At 38.3% G+C, this 22972-nt stretch overlaps 1 protein-coding gene across 4 annotated transcripts in view; it reads right to left on the bottom strand.

Annotated features, from left to right (window-relative positions):
- The window catches only part of LOC108974039, a 97918-nt gene that overhangs the window by 30676 nt on the left and 44270 nt on the right, over positions 1-22972 (bottom strand). The window contains exons 1-4 of one of the 4 annotated variants that reach the window (XM_018941618.1): positions 11894-12580; positions 9890-10119; positions 9398-9558; positions 8981-9168 (exon numbers count right to left, since the gene is read on the bottom strand). In XM_018941618.1, the coding sequence (XP_018797163.1) occupies positions 8981-9168; positions 9398-9558; positions 9890-10119; positions 11894-11933 (619 nt within the window). In that variant the 5' untranslated portion in view covers positions 11934-12580. Of the gene's footprint in view, positions 1-12; positions 290-8980; positions 9169-9397; positions 9577-9889; positions 10120-11893; positions 12581-22972 lie in introns of those variants that run through there. The other 3 variants (XM_018941617.1, XM_018941619.1, XM_018941621.1) reach the window with 3 other exon arrangements.

Genomic DNA, 22972 nt, shown 5'->3' with positions numbered 1-22972 from the left:
ATTCACACTCACCACAACAAAAGGTTTCCATTTCAATGAACTCCATTTTCTTGCTTGCGCTTTGCATCAGCAAAATCCTACCGAAATATCGTTTGTATATCGTTTACAACAACACTATAACAAACGTTTCAAAGAAATGACTAAAAATTCTAGCACAGTTTTTTTAACACACATACACAGGAATCGAATGAAAAAATCGATTTCTTACTGTTTTCAATATCAAAAGTTTATGTGTGTTCTGTATAAGATCACATTTCAAAAACGAAGCGCGCACAATCGCTGCGAACAACTGAACGCGAAACAGTCCTTCACTTATCTGTCAACGAAGTTGGCCAAGAAAGCCGTTTCAGTTAGCAGGCGAGCAGCCGAAACGAGCGAGAGAAATTCGCTGTACTTCGCGACTTTAGCTTAGAATTCTACCAAGTTTACACGAAGCGGTTTAAAGAATCGGACTGAAGCGACGAAGTTCTACAACGCACATCGAACGCCGCAACGAAGAAGGAAAACAAAATAAATTGCAATATACTTTGTAAGGAACAGTAGAAAAGGTGTAATCGAAGACGATAAATAAGTTTTTATTTGTGAAGTAACCAATACTCATATGTCAAGAGCGAGTGTGCTTATTTGTGCACATGTGTTATGTGTGTGGGTATGTGCTTTTGAGAACGCTTAGTACGTGCTTGCGGCTCAGACCTTACCAGCCACTTGCGCACACACAAACAGCCACTAGTACGACCGGCGATAAACCACAAAGCGCCGAATCGAGTGCGCCGATCGTGCGTCAAAGCATTCCCGTCTATAAATAGGGTGGTCGACGCGAGCGCAATCGCCGCGCGCACGGCAAGAGCCATAACCATAACCACAAACATATGCGGCAACTGTATTTTGTGAGCCGAAGTTATATTGGAAATTGATGGCATTTTAAATGGCGCTGAGTTAATTAACTGCAAAAGTAGACATTGGCGGTGGAGGGGGGCGTCGAGGGGGGCAAACGCTTTTACACACTTTTTGTCATTTTCGTTGACTTCGTTTGAGGCATTTTTCTTTTTGGTGTTAGACACTTTGTATTTGCAAATACTAAATTGGCATTTTGACAGTTAGATTTTGAAGAGAAAATGGCAACTGACTGCAACATGCCACATTTACACGTCGCCGGCAATTTGTCACTTGTCGGAGTGGTGGTGCGGGCGGGCGTGTGTGGACAGCCTGGAAGGAAGCAGCGCGTAGTTAAAGTGGCAACAAGCTGGACAAATAAGCGCGCACACTCACACGGCCAACGTAACGACGTGCGTACCCGCAAATTGTATTATGTTGCGCGCTTATGTTGCTACAGCTTTTGTTGCATTTAGAAAGGTGGATCACCGGGGCAGGTGCGCGGCAGACGCACGCCTGCAGGACTGGAGTTGGCACATATGTTTGCTTGTACATGTGTGTGCTTTTCTCTGATTTCTGCCACAATGGTTTGTGCTGCACGCAAGCCGCGCTCAGTGGCCATATTTATCCATTTGATGCGCCTGTCATAATAACAAATATGCAAAAGCATATAAATGCGCTTAAAATATGCATATGCCGGCCATTTTCATTTTTTAAATTTCGCTACTGTTTGATTTAAGTGCAGGCAAGCAGCTAAAGACAAGGCCAACGCGACATTTATTGTTTATGGGCGGCAAGACGCCAACAAGTTGCCGCCACGGTCGGCCATCCATAGTGAATGTGCAGAAGTGCTGCAGAGAATTCCCCTTCACTGTCTAACGAAGCGGCGAACAAAGTCAAGGAGCAGCTCCACACTTGTAGGTTCATTACTAGAAGGCACAAAGAAAGGAGATTAAAACCAGCAAAGGAAGAAAACATATTTTTACGTTGCAAACGGAACGTGATCGCCATACGTTGTACGCAATATTTGAATGTTTGGCTTTTTATTTTATTTTGTATTTTTTTATTTGTGTTATGGCAAAAGAGCAGGGCATGCAAGAGCGCACAAAATAATAAAATATATTGAAAAGATATAAAAAATATGAAGCGACGAAAAAGTGCATTTTTATTAACTCCCTGTTTGGGCTCGCGGTTAATTTCTCCAGAATGTTTTATAGCTTGTTATTTCGAGGGTAAGATCAGCGTTGACGTGTGTATGTAAAATGTCCAAGCGCACACACACACTCGCAAGCAACGCACACAATTTACATTCCGATAGTAGCTATTTTGGCCATTTAAAAATTCCGTGTTCAGATGTGTGTGATATTTGTATGTGTTGATAGCTTTATATACCTGCGAACATCACATATTCATTAATTCTCATGTTAATTTATACCTTGGTACTTGTTCGCTTGCATGAATTAATATTTCATTTACATTTGCTGGTTTCGTCGCTGCACCTTCAACTTGTAGACACACATACACACACACACACACACACACACACGCACACAGTAAGTTACGTGACATTACTGCGCTGAAAAAGGTCACCGAAGGACTCATGCGTGCAGCCAGGTTTAAGTTACGGATATGCAGTTTCCGTGCGCCTGGCTGCGGTTCCACGTAAGTGAGGAAGTGTGTACGTTTTCATTACTGCAAAATATATCATTTTAATTTATTATTCATAAGAGCGGTGTCGTTGATCTGCTCATGACATTGCAATGTTCTGGAGGTTAACGAGTTACCTCGACTGCCAAAATCTGCTGAAAGCTATTAAAAGCCAATAATTTAGCACAAATATATTATGAATGAGTATAATGTTCATTTGAACGGAGAATATGAAGAAAACAACAAATTCTTACAAAGACAAATTCTGTGTCTGTGATTCATGACAAATGAGGCGAAGCCGCTGAACTAACAAGGCTTTGGCATATAAAATTCGTCTTAATTCCCATGTCGGGTTGACATAGAAAACAGAGACAGAAATCTTTGGTAGTGCTCTAGGTTAATTAACCAGTAATTCAATCGATAGTTGACTTGCCAGCGGGGTTTTCATTAAGGTTACCAACTATCTAAAACAAAAAATTACTTGACAAAAACAAATTAAATAAATTGCATATACCAGTGATTTATGCATCACACCTTAATTCTTAACACCCAATCATTCCTAAGAGTTATAATAATCTTGTTTAGTTATATCCTGTCGAACTAGTCTTTCAGCTTTTACGATTCTGACCGATCGTACTCAAGTCCTTGTATGGAAAACTTTTTTATTGCCAAGGTACCTTGACGAAATATAGTCTGGTTTCATATCGCCCAATCTCCGAACAAATTATTCAGCTTGGACCACTACATCATATAACTGCCATTCAAACTGGCCGATTAAATTAAGACGAAGTTCACTCTATACAGTTAACTACTTTTGACAGACACATTATCGTATATTCATATTTTAAACAAACACCTTTTTGTAACTTGAAAATCGTATAATTGACGAAAATTCTTTCCACGAAAGCTAAACCAAATTTTTGGGCAAATGTGTGTGTTTGGAGTGAAATCTGAAAAACAGATGTTGCTGAGCAGTTCTTTGAAATGGATTCTTCGCCTTGCCATAACACACCACCGCCCCTTCCACCACCCCTGGCGTTGCTGCAAGTCATTACTGCGGAGAAACAACAAACAATTCGTTGCTTTTAAAACACACATACACCTGTCTCTTATACACATCACAACAAACAATTCGTTGCTTTTAAAACACACATACACAGACGTATTAACATAAACGCAATGTGAGTGCACGGCAATATAAACAGTTATGCAAATGTGCACCAGTTCATAAACATTTCATTGAAATGCGCGTAATAACAAACATAACAACAAGCATTCGCCAAAGCGGATTTGCTCACGCCGCAGCCTTCAAGGCGTTGCCATCAGCGACTCTACGTTGCAAGCTGCCATACTCGCCTCCTTATGGGGGTGTGTGTGTGCGTATCGTCAGTTTTGATGTATTGAATGGCGTGCGGTAATTGTATTAAAATTGACGTCTGACCCAAAATCACCTGCAATATTTCAAAACAGTTTGGCAGCTGAGCGCAGCGCTGAAGAAATTGCTTTTGAAGACTGCGTGCGAGTGCCAACCGCTACAGTTGGGCCACCGTGAAAGCAGCCACGGCCACGGCAGGCGACCGATGGCGTAGACACGTGGGCCACAAATGGAAAGTAATGAAGCACAAGCGCATGTGGTGAGTACCACATATGGGGCTGCAAGTACACACAAACAAACATACATTTAGCCGATTTTGGCATTTCTGAAGACGCTAGAAACAACAAGCAAACTTGCAACTGCATTTAGGTTGCATGTGTGTATGAGTGTGCGCAAAATGAAAATTGTGCGGAAATGCGCTTTCCACTGCCGATTTCGGTTATAAACAGATGGGCTAGAAAAATACGCAAGAACACATCTAAAACTGAGACAATATTCCCGGAATTTGCTCTGAAGTTTCGCCTCAGCAATATTGACAGCATTTCAGCTGATTTCTTAAAAGCTATTAGCACTGTGAGTACCGCTAATTTGCCGGTTCGCGCTTTTGTAATATAATAACACAATTTATGAAGAGTATTTAAATACGCACGCACACATGTACGTGGCGAAGAAGGCGTTTCAAAAATTATTGTTTAATATTCACCACACTTGAGGCGCACCAAAGCAGGCGCATAAGAAGCCAGCACTTCTGCCGCTTATGGTGAGGCATTTCCTTAACGGTGGAAAGCACCATAGCCAAAGCTACTGGTGGAGCGTCGAAAAATTGGCACGCGCCAAACTATTCTCTGCTGCACACACACGCAAAGAGCTCGCCCAGGCATTACGTGTATGTGTAATTAAAAGATGTGTGCGTGCGTGTGTTTTGGTCAACACTTTGGTTAGTACCTATCCAGAATTTCTACGACAAAATTGTGCTCGTAAATGTTGTGGTTTGCTTCCGTTGTTCCGTATTGACGCGTCCGTCCATAATTAAATGGTCATTGTTATTGACAATTTAAGCAAACGTTGCTTTGCAACACTGCCGCAGAAATTGATACTTTGTTTACTTAAGTGCCAAGTAACTTTGTACAGTAAGACAAAAAAGGAAATGAGCACAAGAGTGTGAGAGTATAAGCTAAGGTGTTGTTTGACCTATACAAATGGCTACATATGGCAGATACTAGCGTTCATGGGACTGATAGCGATACGAAATTGTAGTTTCGTTGTTGCTGACATATTGCTGACAGTCGTTCAACGCTTAAAATGCTGCATAAATAAGCCAGCGATGGAAGCAACTACCTTTTAGTCAATCCACCTCGGCAGAAGTACACAAAAGCCATAGAAGCTAAACAAACAGCGCTGCCAACTGTTACTACAAGCGTAAATTTACGGGCAATTAGTTGGCGATAAAAATACACACACATTCTCTTACATGCAAATGTTTATTAAATATCCATTGGCGGGCCACATTACCATATTGCTAGAAGCAACAAAGTAGTTTTCCCCTGTTGGCCATTTGCAATATTTGCACTTCGTATCCATGGAACTCATCGACAAATTGCCTATGATACTCGTAATTTAAGTCATGCTAACCATATTGTAGTCCAAAAATAGCTCCCAGTATCTGTATAAAAGTAATATCGCACTGTTATCTTTAGAACCGACCATTTAAGCAGCCATATTTTTGCCTTGACTTTCTGATATTTGTGCTAAGAGTAATAAAATTCTTGGCAAATTTGTTTGGTTTAACTAAAGTGGGTTTGAATTGCAAAATGCTTGCTTTAGCGTAAATTATCATACTTCCAGTTTTTGTTACAAACCTGCGTTATTTTGATTCGAACAATATACAGAGTTTTTCTAGAGACTAATTATTATAGATATATGAAATTTTTAATCCGTGTGAAAAAAGTAAATATTTCGTTAGTGGCTTCATCAACTGTTCTTAGTGCCAGCTCTCATGTCACTACCATGTAAGTTCTATCTATGTCTTTTTTTTGTTTTTTATTGCAAGGCGAAACATACATTTAGGGCTGCAACATTTCTAGATCAACTAGTTCTCTAATAATAAAAAAAAATCGTATGAGCCCCTAAAATCTCAGATCATTTAATTTTGCTTTCAAAAAGCTTTTCAGTTTATATGAGAAATATCTGCAAAAGTATCTCTGTAACAACTTCAAGGTTTCTTCTGCCAAAAAAGCATAAATTAAACGGCTTAAAGCAGGTCCTAAACCTCAAAAGCTTTTTGGGGATTGTACTCATATTTCGGACAACTATCTGTTCAAAATTCTATGGAAATATCTCGTCAAATTTAAAAGTTTTCGGTAAAAGACATGATTTGATCGTCAGTGTAAGGCAGCTAAAGCCTAAAGTGGTCCGATACCGGCAATTGCGACAAATAAGCAGCTTATTGGGAGGAAGTATGTGAAAAATTACAGATTAGTTCTCAAAAAATGAGCGTCTAGTATGCGTATATACAGACGGACCGATAAATGGGCATGGCTGAATCGACCGAGCTCACCATACTTATCATTTATACAAATATGTGCTCACTTTAAATGATTTTGACGTTTTGTTCCGGCTGTTACAAACATCGTGACGAACTTAATACACTCTGTTTAGAGTAAATATAATTATTGTCGCATGCCCGAATCCATCAATAGGTGAGAAAAAATCATTTGTTTCATATGTTGCTCCTAATCTTCTTCTTCTTTAATGGCGTAGACACGGCTTACGCGAGCCAAGTTTACCCCTAATTAGGTTAAAATAATTTTTGCGTGCCACTCCTCTTACTTTTTGCGTTTGTTCTGGTTGCGTCAACCATATCGCACACACTTCTAATTTTAGAATTATTTACAGTGTCACCTACAGGAAATTTCCCGTCGAATAAAGCACAGTTGGCCATAAATAATCCTACGACATTCTTTCAAATCGATTTTGTCGTGCCGCAAGTGATGTCTTCCCATGTTCTTTATGTTTCTTTTGCCTGTTAGTAATTACCATTAAATCATTTGAAGCATTTAAATGACCAATTAATGAAAATAAACTGAGCATATTTTAATTTATACCCATGGAACACACCAGTTGCTGGCTTTTCATTTATAATTTATTTGCCTGCTTTGCGTTAGTTATGCACATGTTCTTAGGTAAATTAAGTCCAAACCTTGTGTTGTTTTTAGTTTTGTGGGTATTAAGAGCTTCATTGAAATTTCGCGCATGCGCCCGCAACTGCTTCCTACATGTCAGCGCGGCTCGACCGGGTCTTGAGCGGCCGCGCCTTAACCTGCCACAACAACACTGACTGCTAACGGGCGACGAACGATCGGCGATCAGCGATCAGCTATTCTCGGCCAACGACAAATGCGCTCAATCATTTTCACTGCTGTCAAAGTCAAACAAATAACATTCAAACAACAACACCAACACCCGCATACATGTGCGTGTGTGTGTGTGTTTATGAAGTAAGAAATTGTTATGTGTTCGTGTTGATTTGCGGCAGCAGCTGCAAATACAATAAATTCAAATATTGCCGCCAGCCGAGTTACTCCTTTTTCCGCTATCTGCTAGGTGAAAAATGCGCCGACGAGTGTATGTGTGTGCAAACTTATGTATATGTTTGCCGCCACCTATGAATGTGTATGTGCACTGGCAGTTAATTTATTTGTTGTTGCTAATTTTATTGATTTCACTTTGCATAAATAGCTGTAACAAAATGCGTTCACTGGCGCCTACAACATCAGCGACCGCGAGCGGGTTGTTCCTGCTGTCGCTCTGCCCGCGTGTTGACGATATTTGTTCTGCGATTTTAGTATGCAGAAGCGCGGCTGTGTATCTCAATCGAACGGCAATTGCTTAAATTGTTTGCGCATAAAATTTCAATAAAACACTTCAGTGGAGCGGCTGTGCGCAAAGGCTTGTCTGTGACGACACCGACTTGGCGATCGGTCGCTGAGGATCAGTGCCAATTTTGCTTATGGTGATAGTATTGCGGTGTACATCAATTATAGATAGTTCTTAAGTTGTTGTTGAAGGACGCAATAATGAGTTTTTAAGGTTCAGAGAGTAACCAAGTAAACCTTCAGAAACAAAATAATAGTTAGAAATGATCAAGCGAACCTAAAAGCTCTTCTAATAGTACGAAATTTCCTTGTGGGTGTATATTTTTAGCTAGAAAGTAATGCTATTAAAGCCAATCTTAAATTGGAGTAGAACAACATAGATTTTGGCGCACATTTTACTGAAAAAAGTTGAAGAAGATAACTGTACTGAAGATAACGAACTGTAGTTTTAGATTTGTCGATAAATAATTAATATTTTAGGATTTCATAAAACTTAATTGCTTTTATTTAAGTTCACTTCTTATTTTAAGATAATTTCTTAATCCCATAACCTAAACACAGTTGACAACGAAATCTTGAGTGCGATTTTATCTGTTTGTTTTAGAAAATCCTTGCTTTATAAATGGCCGAAAGAGTACGTATATATATACGGATTTGAGTCATATGTGGACAAGATTCGCTTACAAGGAAGAGTTTCTCTCTCCAATGACATTCCTTTAGGGATTAGTGGAAGATCCACTTACCTCTTGCGATCTGCCACAAGACAGATTTCGTGAGTTCGTTAGCGCTAATCAAGAGACAGCACCAGTACGGTAGCAAAATACTTCTTAGCTGCGTTCATTACAAATTTCAATTGAAACACTCGCTTTCAACTGAATTACAGTGAGATGTATTTTTGACCAACTGGAGGTGTTTTATAGGTAATTGGCCGAAGTTGATATGTTATAAAGCGCTTTGTGAATATCTAGGTAAGAGTCTTTAGTCGCAATAGCTGCGTGCCAATTTACACAAAAGTTTTTCTTATTCTTATTCTTTTTCTTTTTACTTATTAAATATATTATATACATTTGTTGCTTTGTACTATATATATCTAGATCTGTAAGTTTCCTATAATTCACTTTTAGCTCACAAAATATACATGATACGTAAATAGCAATTTTGGCCTAAAATTAATAATTCAACAGCAAATAAAGTAGAGTATCTCACTCACCTCTTCGTCGATGTAAACCGCGATATTTGTTAGGCGATAAGACGGGCGGTCGTGGGGCCATCATATTCGGCACCTCATCCGGTATGGTGACTCCCGTGCTCTTGTGGTGATGACGTTCGCTCGCCTGCCGCCAATTGCCGAAGGAGTGACGACGTGCATTGCTGTTCGGCAGAGTGTGATGATGTTTGCTGTGATTTTCGTGTGGGTGCACGAGGAGAAAAGCAATAAGAATCGGTTATTAAAAGGCATGAGTAGAAGTTAAGCAGATGAAGAAAAAGATGAAAACCGTATGCACGATTAGCAAATTAATCCCAAATGTCAACAGCTGCATTCATCACAGTTGTCAACCACTCATCAGCTAGCAATACATAAACACTTGTGTGCATAAAGGGCCAAGTGTACGGCCGGTGTACTCACCTTGAGGGCGACATGCAAAAGACATCATCAAAGTCACTGCCTGCACCACCGCCTCCGCCACCAAGTCCGCACGTCGAGGCATTAGACTCGTTGTAGGAGCCCAGCCGTTCGCGGAACGTCTCCGAGTGTGAGTTCGACGAACGCTGACGATACATCAATGGCTGCATTTCAAAAGATTGCTACATAAGTACACACCCGATGTTTATAAATTCATATGTGCATAGGTATGTGTGTGTGAATGGTGCACCCGGTCAAACGCAAAATTGTCAAGATGCAATAGATGAATGCGAAAAATACAAACAAACAGATGGCGAATGATGTTAGAAAAACAAACTATAAAGTCGTAAGGCAACACTGCTGCCTGTTATTGACATTTTATGATTTGTAAACAGTTTTCCGGTTCTATGAGTTATATGTACATATGTAAATATCATCAACTAACGGAACTTCATTAAACCTCTTCTTTATCGTTCATTTGCTGCCATAACTTACTTGTGAGAAGCCGCCCAGAGAGCCGAAACTGCCGCGCGGACTGCCTAACGCCATTGTAGCTGCCGAGTCGAGATTCGCCGAAGTGATTAGCCGCGTTTGTTCCGGTATGATGACACGCGGACTGCTGCCTTTCGAATTGCGGCGCTTGAATATGGAAAACGTCTTATTGGAGCTCTGCGAGTCCGGCGTGCGCGGCGACTTGCTGTCATTGTAGAAGTAATATGGGTTATCTGTAAAGGAACGGAAATATATAAGACAACACCAACAATGTGAACATTTTATAGAAAATAATATAAAGGAAATTTTGCATGAAAATTGCAGAATATCAAAAGGTTTGTGCTTATGCCATTTTTATACTAAGATCATTCACTATTTACAAACTATACATTTACGTTTATTTTGCTTTTGAGTAGTTATCGTTTCAAATATTAAATTTCAGTGTTTAGATTGTTGTATTTGTACCTGCATTTCACGATAACCAGTTATACATTTTTAGCATAATTTAGCAAATATTTTCCCGATTAATCAATTACGTACTCGATGTGTTTCAGATTTGTTATCTTGCTGGATTTTATTTCTAAACGAATAAAGATCTATCTGTATATTATAGTAAATAAATATATCTTCCTTTAAACTTAAAGCAGTTTGTATACTCTGAACAGGGTATATTAGACTTTCACCATAGCATATATGTATGTATATATGTATATAAATGAACAGCATGACGATCTGAGTCGATTTATCCATGTCCGCCTGTCTGTATGTACGCAAACTAATCCTTCAGTGTTTGAGCTATCTTTCTGAAAGTTTGCGCCCGTGCTTTTCTACCCAAAAACTACACTTTTTTCGGAATGGCCGATAACGCGAGACTATAGGATATAGCTGAAAGTCCGAACCGCAGATAAAGGATGACTATAGCATATGGCTAACATACTATGTAAACGATCAGGTACTTATACGGAAAACTTTTTTGTTTTGATCCTTATAAACACTATTTTGAGCGTGTTGCATATAAACTGAATTTATTCCCGTTAAGTTTTTAATTTCAACTAGAATATAACACTGTAGCGACAGGCTTTATAAAAACTATGAAAGCAACTCTCGATCAGTCAAAGTTGTTTAAAGTAATCAAATTTATATATCAGCATATTAACCCGGCGACAATGACGCTGGGTCATAATGACCGAAAAATTCGATATACATATGTATGTTTACTTATAACATTTGTACTTTAGTTTGTACTACATATTATATTATAGAGAACAAAATTAAACACTAACACATGACAAAAATAGCGTGTCTATCCAATCACTAAAGTTAACATTTATGGTTTAAATCATTAACATTAAAGGTTAAACAATAAAAGTTTGATTATCTCTCTTTTCATATTGATAATTGTCTTTATTAAGTTGTTTTTGTCCTCTAATGACATAAAAACTCAGTGAATAATGAAACTTAATACCAATAATCAATGTTCATAGTTTGTCTCCAAATAAAAAAATCATGGAAAGCTTGTAATAAAAGTGCAAAATTAATGAGCAATGCCTTTGTGGACAATACTTTTGAAGACCTGAATATATACATCATGTATATATTATACAACAATAACACAAAAACTTAGAAATTCGAATCGGTACTAAAATTAACAAAAAATATTGCTGAGATTACTAGATTTAACATTACTTAAACTAAATCTGTTTGGTTGTTTAATTTCATGGGATTCAGTTCAGAGATATAGTAGTCATCGCAAAACTTCTTTTTTGAGAGGAGTTCTCGGAGATTAGATGTAGTTCCTTTCCAATTTTTACTAATACCAAGGCTTAAAACTCAACTAAAAGATACCAAATTGTCAGTACAAATTTTTCAATCAATAAATTTAAAAAAAAAGAAAATTTTCTTTTTTCCAGAACCTGTATAAATATAACCCTTAATAAGCCTAGGGCAGTCTATGCATACAATATAGTTATAAATATTTTGAGAACAAATTTGCAATCAGAAGAGTACCTGAGAAAAAAGCGTTGGTTTGATCCAAAGCGATAAACATTTTGCCGAACTTTGATTTTGCGGCTTTCTCAAATTAAAATCCAAATAAAGTTAAGTGCAATACTTATTACTGTTTTACCACTGGCATTGATTTCTCTCGTATATTTCAAACTGGCACTAACATACTCTTTTGGTTTTGACACACATTGCGTTCTTCGATTTTGCCCTTATAAACACTTGAACACTTTTCACTTCACTTAATACGGCTGAAAGTCATTTGAAACAACTGTTTTTGGTTACTTTTGAATTTGCATTTGAACTGGTGTAAGGGTTTCGGAACTTGCTTTTAGCTTTGTTTATGCCCGGAAAGTAAACTTCAAACCTGTTGTAATTTATGGCTTTGAGAGAAGCGCGCGCTTTTTCCACACTTAACAACAAACATATAAACAAATGTTGTTGCCCTTCCAAACAACAACACAATATTAATAAATGTACATTTGTGATAGCGCTTCGTGAAAGCTTCACTTCGACTATTCGCTCAGGAGAGGATGAGCGTGGCAAACGATATGACCGACGATTGCCGATTGAACGCTTACAAAGAAAAGAACAAAAAGTCCGCACAACATAACTGAGTTATTATTCAAGTACAGAGTGAATGATTTGAATTGGTAGTCGTCGCCGTCGATTGCGCTGTTGCATGCTACTGCACTGACATCCCGAAACGGAATAAACAAATTCGAAAACTTCAATTCTGCAGACGCGTGTGCCGGCGGCGCACAATTGCCTCTTGAGTTGGAGCAGCGCGGTCGCGTTAGCGCTAGTAGCGCAGCGCGTCAGTTTTCCGCTGCCACGCACAAATAAATATGTTGCTGCCTGGCAGAATGTCTGCGCACATTGTGAATCCCCCATGTTTTACTGCATATGCTTTGTTGACTTCTTCTGCTGCTACTCCGCGAGTTGATTCTTTTCAATGCTTTAATTCTACGCCCGCAACAACAACAGCAGTATTGTGACTTCTTGTTCGTTTTTAGTGCCGCATAGCTCGCTTAACGATGGAAATCACAGAATAGCAACAACAAACATGCATGCATTATGTAGACGCGCTGCTCTCGCTCGATCGCATACGCACTCGGGGCGCGCACACTCAGCGCGGCACATGCGCGATCACTGGGCTCGCACAAATGCTCGTCTGGCAAACACATTGCACCCACTTAGACGGCTCGAGCATAGCAGCGCGGCGCAGCCAGTGCCCAGCCGCGTAGCGCAACGCACTTGAGTGCTAGTGTGTATGTGTGTGTTTTGTGACGCTGTGTTGGTGGAAAACTCAGGGCAACAGCACAGACGGACAATTTTCCGAAGTGTTTGCATTATTGCGCATCTTTGTATGTGTGTGTGTGTGTTCATATGCTTTGACTTCTTCCTGCACACAGGGTCAGTTTTGATACCTGCAACATATGTAAATGTGTGAGTGATCGTGCTTTGTTTGTGTCCACTCAAGATTTTCCGCAGTGTCGATCGATGTTTTTCCTTGATAGCTTCACCGTGTGCATATCTGATTAGGCCACTCGAATGTGCAAATGATTGGTAAATATACGCACGTGCGTCTGTGTACCTTTGTTGGTACACCTACACTTAGCGTGTTCTCTGTTCACCCATTTGACAATGAGTTTTCCTGTTCGTGCAACAATAGTGTTGTAGACCGTGTGCGCCTTTTGTGTACTCTCCTGATGCTCGCTGCATTGCTGATTAGATTGTTTAAACATCTACTTACTACTTCGCCGTTATTCCTTTACATAATTTTGGTTTCGAAATAAGTTTTTTGATTTCGCAGTGTGGGAATTGTTTGATAATATACATATGTAACTGGCGGTTTGCCTTAAATTCACTTTTTTTATACTCTCGAAACAAAGTTGCTAAAGAGAGTATTATAGTTTTGTTCACATAACGGTTGTTTGTAAGTCCTAAAACTAAAAAAAAAAACTGTAACTTGAGTAAAAATTGAGATATCATGATGAAACTTGGTACACATATTTCCTGGCTCCATAAGAAGGTTAAGTTCGTAGATGGGCAAAATCGGCCCACTGCCACGCCCACAAAATGGCGAAAACCGAAAACCTATAAAGTGTCATAACCAAGCCATAAATAAAGATATTAAAATGAAATTTGGCACGAAGGATCGCATTAGGGAGGGACATATTTGGACGTAATTTTTTTTGGAAAAGAGGGCGTGGCCCCGGCCCCTACTAACTTTTTTGTACATATCTCAAAAACTGCTATAGCAATGACAACCAAACTCTACAGAGTTATTTCATTCAGGCATTTCCATATACAGTTCAAAAATGGAAGAAATCGGATATTAACCATGCCCACCTCCCATACAAAGGTTATGTTGAAAATCACTAAAAGTGCGTTAACCGACTAACAAAAAACGTCAGAAACACTAAATTTTACGGAAGAAATATGAGAAAGAAGCTGCACCCAGACTTTCTTTAAAAATTTAAAATGGGCGTGGCGTCGCCCACTTGACCGATTTCAATGAAACTCGGTACATAATAATTTCTTAACACCCTGATGACATGTACGAAATATGGGTGAACTCGGTTCACAACCACGCCTTCTTCCAATATAGCGCCTGTCTCTTATACACATCTAGATGTGTATAAGAGACAGGTATAATATATAAAAGATATATATATGATAGCGGAATAAAACTTTACATAAATACGGTATTTGATGCGAGAGTATAAAATGTTCGGTGACACCCGAATTTAGCCCTTCCTTACTTGTTTATTGGAGATTTTACGAAAATTAATCTGGATCAAAATAAACCAGTATTATTTCTTACCAACTTTTATACTGAAAAAACTGTTAAATATAATCGGTTTTATTTTTAAAGATGACTTTTTGAGGATTTAACGGCGTCTCTGCAAATAGCTCGTGGATTATCATTACTCCACTTCTGACAATTTTTGTATATTAGATTTCAAAAAGACCAAAGTAGAGAATATTACCCATTTTCGAATTAAAACCATACGAAGAGTTAAATACATGAAAGACGAATACATTAGAAATAATTCACCAATGTTAAATGGGTGATCCAAGCAGAGGTACTTTTTTCAATAGCGTTTTTTGTCAGATCACTCGTTATTGTGTTGTTATTCTTTTAAACATGGAAATACTTACGCCTGAACAAAATGCACTTTCTGTAAAGAATGTGTTTGGCGCGCTTTGCTCAACTTATGGTCAACATAATGGGCCTACTGAGCGAACTATTCGCAACACCATCACCCATATTGAGACCCAGCATTCATTATTGTTTATTACTCGACGGAATAGACCTCGTCCAGCACACAGTAAAAAAATATAGCAGCCGTAGTTGAAAGTGTACACGAAGATCGGGTAGAGTCGATTCGGCGCCGTTCCTAGTAACTCGAACTGGCGTTAGTACGACTTCGCGCATTTTACGGGAAGATCTTAAACTGAGAGCGTATAAAATACAGCTTGAGCAAAAACCCTCGACTTTATCGCTTCGCTCCACGTTCTCTTGATAAGTTCCAAAAAGATCCGACGTTTTGAGCCAAATTTTGTTTAGCGATAAGGTTTATTTCTGGCTCAAAGGGTATGTAAACAAGAAAAATTGTCGCATTTGGGACGAAAAGCAACCTGAAGAGATTCAAAAGTTGTCATTTGATCCAGCAAACCGAAAAAAAAAACAACGGTTTGGTGTGGTTAATGAGCCAGTGGAATCGTCGCTTTATATTTCTTTAAAAATGATGCTCCTGATAACGTAACTGTCAATGGTCACCGTTAAGCGCCATGATAAAGTAATATTTGGTGCCTGAAATTGAAGCTCCTGATCTCGGCGACATTTTTTTACAAAACGATGGCGCCATTTTCCACACATCACATCAATCAGTGGATTTATTGAGAGAACACTTCAGTGATCAGATTATTTCTCGTTTTGGGCCGTTCGTTTGACCATCAAGATCATGTGATATCACACCGTTAGACTTTTTTATCCAGAGAACTCATCTATGTTCGGGTAAGGTATCGCATTCATTATATACAAAACATTTTAATTCTTACCTCAGAAGCTTTAACATATTACGGTGAATCTTTGTTTGCGTTCCAATATTGTTAAATTTTATTAGCCAAAACGACAGTTCACTGCTATTTAACATAGAAGAGTGAAGAATATCACAAAAATTCCATATGTGCGTAGGTTTGAGGAATCTCTATACTAATATGATTTAGGGAGTCGCAAATTAGCAACAACTAGAAGAAGGCATATTCGGAAGTGCTTTGGTTTCAAGAACACACACTCGAAGTAAAACAATAAAATTACAAAGTGAAGTGGCCAACTGCCGTGCATAGGACCGCATGGCCATGATCGTATGGCAATGAAGACGCCCAAGCACATGGTCTCTGGTAGTGGCGAACCAGAGACGGTTGACCTGTGAAGGAGAACAGAAAGACTAGCGGTCGGGCTACGTGGTAAAATTAAAAAACCAGTCAGGGACATTGCACATTTGGGTGAGGGAGTAAATTAAGAGTGGGAGAAGACATTTGCACTACATATGCTCTTAAGTCGACTTGTTTGTCTCAGGAGTAAAGTGAGTACTTCACACACAAAAGTATGCTTCTATACATTCGCAACCGTCTGGTACTCGGCACTTTGTGGCAGCGTGCGGACATTCTTGAGTTTGGCTGCGGTAAGGCTAACAGCGTGCGGTTTTGCTGCCAATGGACAGGCTATATGTTGGATCGTGAGTGCGTGCTGTATCATCTCTTTAGGCGATCTTGACTGTTTTGGAATTTCTAACGATGGAGAGAGAGCGAACATTTTCGCTTAAGTGGAATGCGAGGCGAAACCTTGTCTGCACTTTTATATCATTTTATTTTTGTACAAATATGGCTATCTTTACACTTCAGTTGCACTAGGTGCTGCAAGTGTTGCATGCCACATGGGCGTGTGCGTTATTGTTATTACTTCGTTTTAGTAGCAACGAAGTTGGAGTCATAAATCTGTAAACACTCATGTTCTGGAAGCACAGCCGTACGTTAGGGGGGCAACCCTTCGGAAGCTATTCACCATTCGGCGGGTTGATTAGTTTCTGAAGGGAGTTCGAGTGTAACGAAAAGTCTGGAGTTTATTGTTGCGGTACTTCCGTGCTCCGTTGAAAGATTAATTCGAAAGGTGTGTGTACTGAAGACATGCATATATATGTCGCATATATTTAAAGCGTTTTCTTAGTTAGTACTTTCGATCGACCATGATTCCCATTTCATTCTAAGCACTTAGCTAGCAAGTAATTTATTTAGAATATCCCATTTAGAAATATCCAGATTTAATATATATTATAGTTTCATAAGTGCATTGAGTATTCAGAGAAAGAGTCTGTGCAAAAAATAGTTAAAGAAGTCTTTTTAATTTAAATTTCGCGCGAAAACTCCTTCATCAAATATTTTTTTTACTAGGTTGGTTGACAGTGACATCTGTGCCCAATTCAAACAACCGCTTCGGTGAAACCGTTTTGAGTCAATTGAAGACAATAAATCGGATTCGCTACACGAATTGAAGACTATTCCGGACTTCAACAACTGTTTCGAGGATTGAAAACGTTGACACAAGTGTATTCGAGCCAAGGGAAAATTACTTTGTGGGGGACGATATAGATATTGAAGAGTAAACTAATAATTTTAAAATTATGAACAAAGTCTTACTCTTTTTGCCCAAAATAGTGAGTCATATGCACAAACGTCGAAAATGTTGTGCGATCATAACGATCCGTTAATATTTGTATGACTGAGTGAGATCTGCTTTCGAGTTATAAAGACTATTAATTAAGAGATAGGATTAAAGTGTATCTCAATGAATAATGAGTGTATTTGATTTGACAAGCGGAAGACAGTTGCGAATTGAACGAACTGCGTCAATTGTCCATAATAAGTTGCAAGCTGCAAGTAACGGCGCTTAAAGGATATATTTTAGATATTTTTATAATATATTTTAATTTCGTTTATGTTCGTATTTACATATTTTGAATATTTTACACAATGTGCTACGTCATGTACTTGCCCCACGTCACCGCGCCCAAAAGGGAGCCCCTCCTTTGGCGCCCCTTTATGCTTCTGACTTCTCCTCTATGTGACCCTTAGCTGAGTTAACGGCCACTAAGCCACAACAACTACAACCGAAATATTGTTTTGATCACGTGCAAGCGTCCATACGGTTAATATTTTTTTAAGTATTATATATTCAACATAAATTTCTGTATGTATATGTGCGAGGAAACAACAGGAAGAGGACGCTTTGCATTTACAAGTAAGATTGCTACGATCATACCCGTGCCTTTAAATACCTACATATGTACACATATACTAAAGCTTCATTACTTACGCACATATTTGAGCATGTATGTATATACATAAGTATATACTCATATTGGCATATCAGTGTGTAGGCACGTGCACAAATCGTCGTTCTGACAGTCAACCATCGATGAATGATCCATGTGGCGGCACGTCGCTCGGACTGCTGGTGTTAATAGCATATAATGTTTGTGGCATAATGCTGGCCAATATTTGGATTTGCACTCACATAGTTCTTATGCACTTCTACATATACAGTGTAAGCACGTTTTTATTGTGATTCGAACAAATGCTGTTTATGTTGTGCCCGTCGCAGACTACTTGCAACATTTGTTGCATGCAACAGTAATAAAACATCGGCAACAGCACCAGCAGAAATAACCATGGTCTTATGAATGCTTAAAAATGCATTCATGGGTAATCGCCTGCAGTTTTCAGCATTGTTTACTAATTCGCCTATTCAGCATCAATTTGATTTGATTGAAATCGATTTGACTTGCTTCGATCTGCATTTAACAGCTGGACTAAGCAGTGAATACGCACCACTCTGCTCTTAGATACATATGTAGATATAGAAATACAGTACATACATATGTACTTCTGTACATAAATTAATATGTGCATAAGTGCTTGTGGAATTAAAATGGATGAGTGATCTCTTCAACTATTTATTTACTCAAACTCATTGAAATCGAGTGAGGAAGTGAAGAAAAATATTGTGTAGGGGAGCCAAATGAAAACACACAAATAAAATTTGAAATTTTAAATTAGAAAATATTGCCAGACAGACTCTGCCTGCAGCTATAACCCTTCAATCACACCACACACCCGAATGCCATAGAGCTCCCTGTTATTGCTCTGACGTTTTTGACCCTCAGACGCCCGGAAGTATGTGCTGTGACCACAAGCAACTCACAGAGGTAAACTGTAAATATTTTTATTGTCTTATCTTTCCGCAGGTGTTTACGCGCTTATTGTAACTGAATTATGAAATTACAAATTCATAATTGAATCTCACTGAAATTGTGATGAGTTTTTGATATTGTCTTTCGAATTTAAATTTTCTCTTTTTACAATGTCGTTTTGAGTCTGGTTTTCATTGGAAAATCGTAAAACTTCCGCAATAACATGAATAGTTTATGTCGCCTGTGGCAGTTGTGATTGCCAGGTAGACCACCCACTTGCTGTCAGTCTGACAGAGATTTTGATTTTTTATTGCCAATAGAGATTTGTGCTTTCATTCAGTATTTTCAGTATTCTTATGTACCTGCTTATGTTTGTGAGTATGAAAGGTAGATTTTTTAACTAAATGCAATTCATCAGCATTTATGGTTAATGATTAAATGGAAATGGAATGGGATTGACAGTATTGACATTAAAATAATCAACAAGTGATATATGACCTGATGTGAGTCCTTTTTCCAGGAAGTCACTTCTAGGCATAAAAAAATTAAATTATTTTTTGTAATTAAATAAAAAATTTGTAAATACCAAAAATGTATAATTCTTGTTTAATTACTTAACAAGAGGCACTTTCTACAAAATTTTGAATTCATCAATATTTTTTATTCTGTCAATAGAAGTAATATAGAAGATTGACTAAACGCTTAGAGTATACTTGTACTTAGGCACAATTAAATATATGTAATTCGAAACTCATAAGGTATAAATTAATTTTATATGCGAGTAGTTCGGCACTTCAAGGGGGTTGCACTCTGCAGAGATCTAGTTTCAAATGGGGATTGAGTATGAAATGGTAGAAACTTTGTAGTAACCAAGTTTTGACAAACAAAGGTAAAGAAACTTCTTTGCCATTTAAGTTTCATCTGGTATGAGTTAGTTGTTAGTTCCATAATTATATGGCTAATCTACATAATATCTAGTTTTATTATATTTATCATATCATTATTTGTATGATGGAATATTTACGCTGCTTGATTTATTTTTATGTGCTGAAATCTGATGATAACAGTAATAATACCATCATCATTTCGTGTGTCTTCCACTGAAGCATAGGACTTAAATAAAGTTGTTGGCTAGCAACTTCAAGACGTTCCACGCATTTTCTCAATCATTTATATATTTTTGTAGAGATCACCTCCACGAGGTGATCATTAGCGGTTCCAATCCAGAGCTGTGTTTTATAATAGGAGGAAGCATTGAAAGCCGAAGTGGGGACTTTAATCCGCTAAACCTAATCTACCCTCATCTCATGTCTCTCCCACTGCCCCACTGGACATAGTATTACTTCATGGGAGAGAAGAAGACATTTAAGCCTCCTCTATTGTTTGGACTGACTGTCGCCTAATCTGTTATAAATGTCTTAATCTTGTCACAACTAGAGCCGCCGCTTCGCTGACAGCTTTCCATTCTACAGAGGACTCGTATATAATTGCAATCAAATATTACACCGTGAGACTGGGCTCCAATCGCGAGCTTGTCCACAAACTTCTGTGGCATCTTATCGCAGCGTGTGACCTATCGATCTCCATCTTTTTATACAGGTCGTCGTCGCTGATGACGTCAGGCCAACATACCGGCAGGATACGCCGCAGGCACATGCTAAGAAAGCTCTAAATCTTTCCAGTAAGGTAGTCGGTCATACGTCAGGTTTCACATTCGTTTTTTTTTTTTTTTTGGCTCATAATCATTGATTCTGTTTTGTCGTTGTTGGTTTTTAAGCCAACCCGAAACTTTTACTTGCATGACGAAGTGTTTCACAGACAATAACCAAATAACATCCGCATACGAGAGATCTTCAAGATATTCATTGAAGTTCCAGTAGATAGTACTGCGTTTGCCATCTATAAAAAAGAATCGACGAAAGTAAACAAACTTGGCATAATCCTACCATAGTTTTCGCGTTGGAGAAATCGACTGGCGGAGATATCACATGTTAACACAATAAACTAGTTCCAGTTTGAAAGGTAAAGTGCAAAATCAAAACATTATAGACGTGAAGTCATTAAACTGTAAATATGTACTTTAGATTGTGCGTTTGTAACTAATCCTAAAATAGCTTTCGTTTAAGTAGTAGGTATTTGTAACATTTTTTTACATTTGAAATACGGAAATATGTTTACACCTAAAACAACAAGAGCGTAAGTAGACCCAACGGCTTGAAAGGCGACAAGAAGGCGGGGCAGGAATTTGTTAAAACAGCACAATGCTGAAAAGAAAACACTGGGCTACCCACAATTTGAACAACTTAAGGAATGACCAGACGCGTCGCATGCTAAAGAGAAGCGAAAATTTTTCGGAACTATTTCTGATAAGTATAATAAGAAACGAAGAAAATGTAAATATTTGCAAGTTATTAATTGTTTTAATGCTAACTTACAGGGCTAAACGAAAATCCTTATTTAGTGCAGATATTTTAAGCCTCCGAATATTAACTAGCCTGTGTACAAACAAATTCGAGATCACACATACGAAATACATACGCCTCCATGTGTGCATAATATGTTTGACAAAGGAAAGAATCAAAACAAACGTTGCAGCAAGAATTGAAATTCCAAAGGCCCTTTAAGGAAATGCCAAAACTGAAGTTAACATTCAAAAGTCGTACAAACACACACGCATGGTGACAATAAGTCAGATCGAGCAGTGAATATTAAGGGAAAACGAGAAGAACAGAGAAAAAATACCCTCGAGTTGTTGGCTATCTACTGGCGCATCATCAATGAAAAACGAGAAATAATGGTGTGCCTTATAGAGTAGTAAAGCAGCGACAGAAAAGTGTGAAATTACGAATTTTACTACCTGCCAGAGGTGTGAAATACACCATTAAATTTTCAAATAAAAAAGTTTTATTGGCTGTGTCATATCTGAAGAGTATATGAGTGAGGGCAACTTGCGTATTTGCAATCACTAAAAGAAAGGAATATCAAGAATCCTATCTATAGTTGTCATTATGCAGTTCCCTTGGAGTTTCTTAAGTTTTCAGCTATTTGCAGAGTTAAACATTGTACTGATTTAATGTAAAGCATAGGTATTGGACCTAGCTTACCTTTTGAAAGCACCCTCGATACCAGCAAAATTTTTTGGTGTCTTCACATATTTTATAGAAATTAAGAGTAGAAATTACTTTACCCGTACCCTCGTTTTCGCAGTTTTTTAGTTACTTCGTGGAAGCTCTTTTGCTTGCTGAGCGAGCTCTTCTTTCATAGCTGATGTAAGCATCTATTTCAAATCATTGACTCCTGAATAGTCAATGATAAAAAGGCAAGTCTCGTTCGCTGGAAAGGAGGACGTGGACAATTTGCAAATAAACACCAATTGTTAAGGAATAAAGGCTCTCACTCCCACTATATGTTTAGAATCTACATAAGTATATAATATACTTATAATACCCGTAAAGTACAAAGAAAACCTCAAAATGCTTTTTTTCAGGGTCACAGTGGAGTGAAATATTACAAGAAATACACCCGTTAAATGAATTTCTCCATACCATGAATTTCAAGATGAGAAAAAATAATATCTATTTCGAATCATATTATAATGATCATTGGGCATATTGAAATTCTACGATTTGGCTTACAGTACAGAGCAGTGGAATTGCAAACAAATGCTAAGCTTCAGATAAGTTATCAGCCAAGATCGGGAATACGTTGCGTCGCTCAATAAAACCAGCTCTAACAAGTAAGGAAGGGCTAAGTTCGGGTGTCACCGAACATTTTATACTCTCGCATGATAAAGTGATAATCGAGATTTCAGGCGTGGTTGTGA

The sequence above is a fragment of the Bactrocera latifrons genome, unplaced genomic scaffold (assembly GCF_001853355.1).
Source record: "Bactrocera latifrons isolate USDA-ARS-PBARC rearing strain unplaced genomic scaffold, ASM185335v1 scaffold_52, whole genome shotgun sequence".
Taxonomy (NCBI): domain Eukaryota; kingdom Metazoa; phylum Arthropoda; class Insecta; order Diptera; family Tephritidae; genus Bactrocera; species Bactrocera latifrons.
The sequence above is the reverse complement of the archived record's forward strand: the minus strand, read 5'-3'. Positions and strand labels throughout refer to the sequence as shown.